General features: G+C 40.8%; 1 protein-coding gene across 1 annotated transcript; it reads left to right on the top strand.

The window, feature by feature from the left end:
* Positions 1–4,048: 4,048 nt before the first annotated feature.
* On the top strand, positions 4,049–5,620 carry LOC125536627 (leucine-rich repeat protein 1-like). The gene is made up of 5 exons (XM_048699883.1): positions 4,049–4,394; positions 4,493–4,564; positions 4,672–4,815; positions 5,034–5,105; positions 5,193–5,620. The coding sequence occupies exons 1-5, from the start codon at positions 4,153–4,155 to the stop codon at positions 5,296–5,298; spliced, it is 636 nt and encodes a 211-aa protein (XP_048555840.1). The 5' UTR covers positions 4,049–4,152; the 3' UTR covers positions 5,299–5,620.
* Positions 5,621–7,770: the final 2,150 nt, after the last annotated feature.

The following is a 7,770-nucleotide window of genomic DNA, read 5'->3' as shown; positions in this document are numbered from 1 at the left end:
AAGTGGTCATGTTTTCAAAAATTGTTCATAAACTCAAATAAAGTTCGCATTATTTAAAAAATCATCTGGAATTTCAAAGAATGGTCATGTTTTACAAATCTTTTGTTCATGTATTAAAATATTGTTCGTGTTTCCAAAAATTTTTGGACTTTAAAATTTTGTTCTAAAATTCAGAATATGTTCGTCATTTAAAAATTTTCCATTTTCAAATTTTGTTCACAAATTTTAAAAATTTCATGTTTTAAAATTTATTCACAAATTCAAAAATGTTTGCATTTTTCAATTATGTTCACAATTAAAAAATGTTTTCAAATTTTGTTAGCAAATTCAAAAAATGTTCATATTTTAAATTTTGTTCACAAATTCAAAAACTATTCGGGAATTTCAAAAAATGTTCAAAATTTTATAAATTTTCTTCACAAATTCAAATAAGAATCTCACCTTTTCCAAATTTGTTCTCATCATCAAACTCTTCATCTTTTTCAAAAATTATTTGCAAATTCAAGAAATGTTCTCGTTTTGAAGAAAATGTTTGTAATTTTGAAAAATTCAGTTGCAGGAGATCCTCGATTTGACCCCTTACACGGGCTATAGTTTTTGGGATTTTTTGTGAATTGTTGTTTAAGCGCTGTCTTATGTTTCTTTAAGTGTCGTACTACAAATCTAACATGAGAGGTTCTCAGTCGCAGTGGGTAGCACAACGCGCCAATCACTACAAAGTCGCGGGTTTGAGTTGTGGCGCAAGCGCGCTCTTATTTTTTTGAGTTTTTTCATCTCGCGAACGTGCATTCGGGTGCCACTTCAAATGGGCTGGCCTAGGTTAGCTGCCCCTATGTGAAACGTCAGCACTTTGCTGCTAAGAGCGGCATATAGGAGGTCCCTCACCCTATGCTCCTCCTAAAAAGAGTGCCTGATGCCTCGGGTCCTCGGGCTCGGGGTGGAGCTTGCCTATGTCCCACAACCCACATGAGTTCGTGCCGGTGGGAGGGGAGGGTCGTGTCGCCACGGGAGAACGGGTGATCGACGATGAAAGGGGAGTAGGAGAGTCGGGCATGCCAGGGGGCAGGGGGACAACAGTCGTGGGGTGAGAACTAGTCCAAGACAGAGAGGGGATCGGAGCGGGTGTCTGGACGACGGCGAGGAGGGGAGCGAGCGGTCGAAGGACAACGACTCGGGATTGCCGGTTGGTTGGTTGCTTATGTCTCGGCTCATGCTCGCGGTCTGACTTCGTGGTCTCCTTCCGGGTGTTCTCACAGAGCCACTTCTTCTCGTCCCTTTGTAAATATTGAGCCGTGATTATCATCAACAGTGTTCCAATAAGGCACGACAAAACAAAAAGGATCAAGCAGCAATTATGCAACACAACTCATATACATTTTTGAAAAAGATGAATTTTATTGGCTCAAAATAAAGCATCAAGAGGATACAAATATAACGAGCACATACTCGATTTCTACGTAGTTATGATGCATACAACCAACCACAATGCACGCGCACAAAAATCATGTCGGCAAATATAAAAGTTATATAATACCAAAACTATGACAGGTGAGGCAAAGGCCAAATTGTACGCATGACTTGCCAGACACTTCTTGCTTGAGGGCAAGCAATAAGATCATTGAACGAACCCTCAATGTCCCGGCCACATAACCTACAAGGGCCGATGGTAGCTAGGTGCCGAAATTCCTTGTTTTGGTCTGTCTCAAGTGCTCCTGATGCAAGCTTTCCATGCGGTAATAGCATCTTCAATGGTACATTTGCACGCCAGAGAGAACGCTCCATTCAACCACGAAGTGTTGTTTTGTAATTGTAATATAATTTTATACAAATCTTTGTAATTAGGTGGATGATTCTAAAGTCCCGAGTTGAAACATGTAGCAAGAGACAGAGCACGCCTGCACATACACGCAAACGCAATGCATTGGCCCTGTAGCTAAACGAAGATATCGGGTAGCTATACATTATTGTTCAGTTCAGTCCTGGAATCTGCTTAGCTAATATCGGCCCGACCCATGTGCCATAGGTCTAACCATTTTTATCGACCGATCAGCTTGACTACTGGACAACTCTGCATTCACAAGGATGGTTGTATTATTTGCCATTTTGGGAGGTATTCTTGTGCTATGTATGGAGCACTGAACAATGTTCCATCCATGGAGTAATAATACATGGTATTTTTTGGTACTTTGAGAATATTGCCATGTTGAGCGGAACACAAGCTTTCAATGCTAGTGCGGCTCACAATCAAGGAGCCTGATTTAGGAAAGAACCATAGCTGGTAATTGGTAAATTGCTTGGATTTTCAAAAAATACACAAGTTCTGAGCGTTTTAACATTTTATAGCAGGCCCTACAAACTGCTTCTAACAGGTCAGATGCTTTGATATAGGCATATGAGGCGTTCATTCCAAGTAATAACTTGCAGATGTGCACTTCTGGAACTGAAGAATGAAATTATTAACAGCTAAGCTTTTGCAAAAATCTTCTTTCTTAGACTCCGTTTGAGCGTCATCTAATTTTAGGCGGAGGAAGTATTTTGTATGGTCGACTGTCATGGATTGTCAATTCTGTTTAAATAGCACAAATTCATGGTATGTCCCTCAGTCCCTCCACCACGCTCAAATACATGGCATAGCCCATGTCCCCCAATTTTAGAATCCATAGAAAGAAAATCACTCTGCTTATGGCATAAATGTATATCTTAGCAGACAAACATCTCACTTAGCCATGCTATAAATGCACCCGCGGTTACAGGACATCAAGAGTATCCAAAGGTGGGTGGCCAAGTACCAATAAGTCAAACAGAAAAGAAAATTAGAATTTTCTCTAGAGTGAAAAAACCGCTAGATATTCATAATAGCGAAGCATGCACAAAGTTTTACCACCAACTACAGGTGGCCAAGCATCGAGATTTTAAGAGGATGATGTGTGGGTTGAAAAAGTTAGCTAGGAAAGAATAATGTAAATCTTATCTCATCACACATGAAGAAACTATGTACTCCCTTCATTTTTATTTACTCTGCATATTAGAGTTGACTGAAGTCAAATTTCTTAAAGTTTGACCAAGTTTATAGAAACGAATATAAATAGTATCATAACAAATTTATATGATGTGAAAGTACATTCAATAATGAATCTAATGGCATTGAATTGTTATTGTATATGTTAATATTTTTGTCTATAAATTTAGTAAACTTGACAAAGCTTGACTTTAACCAAAGCTAATACGCGGAGTAAATAAGAACGGATGGAGTAGTTATTTTAGTTAATAATACCCATAAAAACATAGATGTTCGGTACTGTAGAAAAAGAAATTACTATGTACTCCCTCCATTCCTAAATATATGTATCTTTTAAAGATTTTAATATGGACTACATACGGATGTATATAGATATACTTTAGACTGTAGATTCACTCATTTTGCTCCGCATGCAGTCTATATTAAAATATCTAAAAAGACTTATATTTACGAATGGATGGAGTATTTCACCAAAATATATACATGGACAGGGATATAACTCCACGAATATATACATGGACAAGAATATATACATTGCTTCACAGCTTCAGATGCGTTGTAAGATGCCATGTTCACATATGACTCACACAACAGAAATATTTTGCTATCGACTATTGTCCAAGATTTTTGAGGTTATATATGAAGCCATGCATACGGAGCAAAATGAGTGCATGACTTCACAGAGTACACTTCAATAACTGTCAAAAAACTACTATGCATATTGCATAATGGATGCGATCAAAATGGCAACAGTTATATATGACCGGACATATTACTCTAACAACGATGATAAGTCCAAATTAAACCGGTGTTTCCGGAGGAAAAGGTGGCCAACTGCCATTGTCCAAAAAGTTCACCATTTCGTAGCATTTCAAAGGTGGCCAGCTGCCATTGTCCAAAACTTAACCATTTTGGGCTGCACGTAGCATTTGATTTCCCATGCCACAGTGTTGACAAGGAGGCGGAGTAGGAGTTCACACGCGTACTACCACCACCCCGTCGCCAGCACCTTCCTTCCCCTATAAACCCCCCGCCCCCCATCAAACCAAAGCACAGCTCGCAAGTTCACAAGTCACAACACCGGCCGTGCTCGTCCCACACTCCCCTCAGACCACCTCCCCGCCCCAGTCCCCATGGCGCCCAATGCGGCCGTTGCCCGAGTGCCCCTGGCGGTGACCATCTTCGTGGCGGTCGCGACGAGCATGCTGCTGGCGCCCGCGGAGGCTGGCCTGTACAGCGACCGTGACGCGCTCTTGGCCCTGCGGGGCGGCCTACAGGACCCTGACGGCGCGCTGCGTTCCTGGATCCTGGAGGTGAACCCCTGCGAGTGGACCCAGGTCACCTGCGACCGCGTGGCCAACCGCGTCACCGAGATGTGAGTGAGGCCACACCGATCCTTCTTCCCTTCCATACTGCTTCCGTTCCGTCGTATACTTCATCCGATTTTCAATACGGGTTTCTTTGTTCTGTCAGAGTAATCGGCTTTGTGAACCTGACTGGACCTCTGTCGCCGGAGCTGGGCAAGCTGGACCAGCTAACCAAACTGTGAGCCTCTCTCTCTAACCCATCTGTTTCTGCCCGTAGCGATTGTTCCGTTGACGCGGTTGATGGATCAAAATGTACTATTAACTCTTATGGCATCTAATGAACAGGTGGATTTCGTACACCAATATCCAAGGAACGATCCCTGAAGAGCTGGGCAACTTGGAGAACCTGAACACCATGCACCTGCACAACAACAGCCTCTCGGGGCAGATACCTGCATCGCTCGCGAAACTCAAGTCTCTGAAACAGCTGTGAGTCCATGATCTCCAGTTTTTTTTTTCTTCTTCTTCTCTTCATGTTTTTTGTTTTTGCTTTTCAAGCATCGAATTGCCTCGTAGTACAATATTGGATTTGAAGTCTGAAGTCTGGTAAACAAGTTTCATGATAAAACAAAAACAAAAAAAATTGAATTCTCATGATAAAACAAGTTTGGCTCTGATGTCTGAACATTTGCATGATGATTTGGCAGGCACCTTCAACAGAACCGCTTGACCGGCCCGATCCCCAGCGAGCTGGATGGGCTGTCCGACCAGACGAGCGTGTACGTAGGACGATTTTCTCAGTTGTTCTCTTCTCTCTCGACGATCAATTAATCCAGTGATCTTCATCTCCATTGTTTTGCTTGCAGTAATCTGTCAAACAACGATCTGTGCGGCCCGATTCCGACGGATGGTCCCTTCAAGAACATCAATTCCAGCCTCGCCGACAACCCGCGGCTGGGCAGCAACTGCTAGGCCGATGCACGGCGTTGGCTGCCCGCCGGAGTGAAGAATAAACTGGGTACTCCTACTCCTACTACTAGCATGCAGCCAGAGAATCGGGTGGCGCCGGTTCATGCATGCACGACTTAGGTGGATTCGTGAGCGAGGTTAATTTAGCTGTGTGCCAGTGCCAGAGAGCAGGCAGGCTAATTTATGTATGTGTTGTGTACAAGCCGAGATCGATCGTTGTGGGCTTGTTTCTGGCTGTTGCCATCGATGGGATGAGTTACATATATGCTTCCCGTGCCGCTTTGGGTGCTTGAGTCACTACTCTCGAATCTATTCAGCGAGTTTCTTTGCTTTGGGTGCTTGAGTTGACTGCATTCATTGTGTGTGTGTGTGTTTTAAAGGAGATTGAAACCCCCGACCCTGCATCATTCTGATGCACACAATCATTCTTATTGATTGTTAAGCAGAGTACAAAGCAAAGTCAACTGTGGCTGAAGCATTACAAGGTATGAAATCATGACGTGTTGTTGTCATTATCATATTTTGTTGTACATATCTTTGTAAGTAGGAGGGTGTTTGTAAGCCTCGAGTCGAAACATGTAGCAAGAGACAGAGCACGCTTACATATACATGCAAACGCAAGAGTATTTTTACATTCACACAAAAGTAAGAGTCCTTTTACAATACATCAAATCATTTTTGGACGTTTATTTTATAATCCGACAACCCAAATTACGCAATACCACAACAAAATTCTTGTAGTGTACGTATTTGGGGTTTAAGGGCACTTTGGGTAGTTCACACGTTTTCAGCGGATCAATAACTACATATTAATCAGGATTAATTACATGATAAATCTACGTATATCAGTCTACTAGAAATACCAAGTTGTCGTCGAATTAAACTCCGAGCCAATCCATATTTACCATTGAATCGACTTAATGCTAAATATTAAAGTCTGCAGTACGATGTATCTTATAAAACTCTAAGAATGCAATGCATGGGCCCTGAAGCTATAGTTGTACATTTTTGTCCAGTATAGTTCTGGAATTTGCTTAGCTTATATTGGCCCGACCTCTGTGCCATAAGTCTAGGATGTTGGCAGCACCATTTTTGTTGACCGATCAGCTTGATACTGGACAACCATGCATTCACATGGTTGGTTGTATTATTTGCCATATTGGGGGACACACCTATTCTAAGAATGGAGCACTAAACAATGTTCCAATCCACGAATAATAGTACACGGTATTTTTTGGGGGTACTTTGGTAACACAAGCTTTCGATGCTAGTGTGATTCAGAGTCAAAGAGCGTGTTTGAGGAAAAAAAACATAACTAGTACAAAGGTCAATTGCTCTGATTTAAAAACACAAGTTCTGAGCTTTTAGACATTTTATAGCGGGGCCCTAAGAAACTATACTACTTCTGACAAAGGTATTCCTTCCGTTTACTCAAAAACTCTTCAAAAATAATCATGGAGTTGAGTTGCTTCGATACAGGCATATGAGCTGAGCATTCATGCCAGACATTAACTTGCAGATGTGCACTTCTGAAAGAACAAAAACTATTGACAGCAAACCATTTGCAAGCACCATCTCTTTTTGATCTTTTGTGAGTAAAAGAAGTATTTAGTATTGTGGGCTGGTATGGATCGTCAATCCTATTTCTAATAGCACAACATGCTTGGTCCATATCTGCCGTCATGCTCAACTACATGGCATACGATTTTAGCCCATATCCCTCAATTTTATATTCCTTGGCCTGAATGTATATCTAACCAGACAAACATCTCGCTGATAGCAATGCTGATAATGCACCAACGGTTACAGGACATAAAGAGTATCCAAAGGTGGGTGGCCAAAAACCAACAAGTCAAACAGAAGGAAAAAAAATGCACGCCGTTTTTGCTATAGTAAAAAGGCGCTAGATATTCATTATTGCAAAGCATGCCCAAAGTTTAACTGATAAAGTACAGGTGGCGAAGCACCGAGATTTTAAGAAAATGATGTGTGGGTTGAAGGAGTTAGCTAGGGGAGAATATGTGTATACAAATTACCATTTCTGTTTCAAATAATGCAAATCTTATCTATCATCACAAATGAAGGAACAAAGTAAAAAAATAGTTAATGATATATATGAAAGACATGGGTGTTCAGTACAATAGAAAAGAAATTACTATGCATTTGACCAAAATATATAGATGACCAGACATGTAACTCCAATGACTATTACATATGTGCGAACTACATGTTCTAGAACATCAAGAGAAACTATGGCCAACTAACTAAACCCGCAAAACACGACGCATATGTATACAATGTTCGCAACTTAAAAAAAATGATCACGAATTTGTAAAAATTATTCGCAAATTCGAAAGATGTTCAGAAAATTGTAAAAAATGTTTGTGTATTTAAAAAATGTTCACGATTTCATAAAATGTATGTAAAGAATGTTCATGTATTGAAAGAATGTTAGTGAATTTGAAACATTGTTCA

The sequence above is a fragment of the Triticum urartu genome, chromosome 1, assembly GCF_003073215.2.
Source record: "Triticum urartu cultivar G1812 chromosome 1, Tu2.1, whole genome shotgun sequence".
Lineage (NCBI taxonomy): Eukaryota > Viridiplantae > Streptophyta > Magnoliopsida > Poales > Poaceae > Triticum > Triticum urartu.
Note: the sequence above shows the minus strand (reverse complement) of the source record. Positions and strands in the feature narration are given on the sequence as shown.

What these genes read in the sequence shown, in the direction of transcription:
- LOC125536627 (XM_048699883.1), top strand. Translation starts at nt 4,153, where the DNA reads ATGGCGCCCAATGCGGCCGTTGCCCGAGTGCCCCTGGCGGTGACCATC. An exon ending in GCCAACCGCGTCACCGAGAT is followed by an intron (nt 4,395 to 4,492) that starts GTGAGTGAGGCC and finishes TTGTTCTGTCAG; the next exon opens with AGTAATCGGCTTTGTGAACC. An exon ending in CTGTCCGACCAGACGAGCGT is followed by an intron (nt 5,106 to 5,192) that starts GTACGTAGGACG and finishes TTTTGCTTGCAG; the next exon opens with TAATCTGTCAAACAACGATC.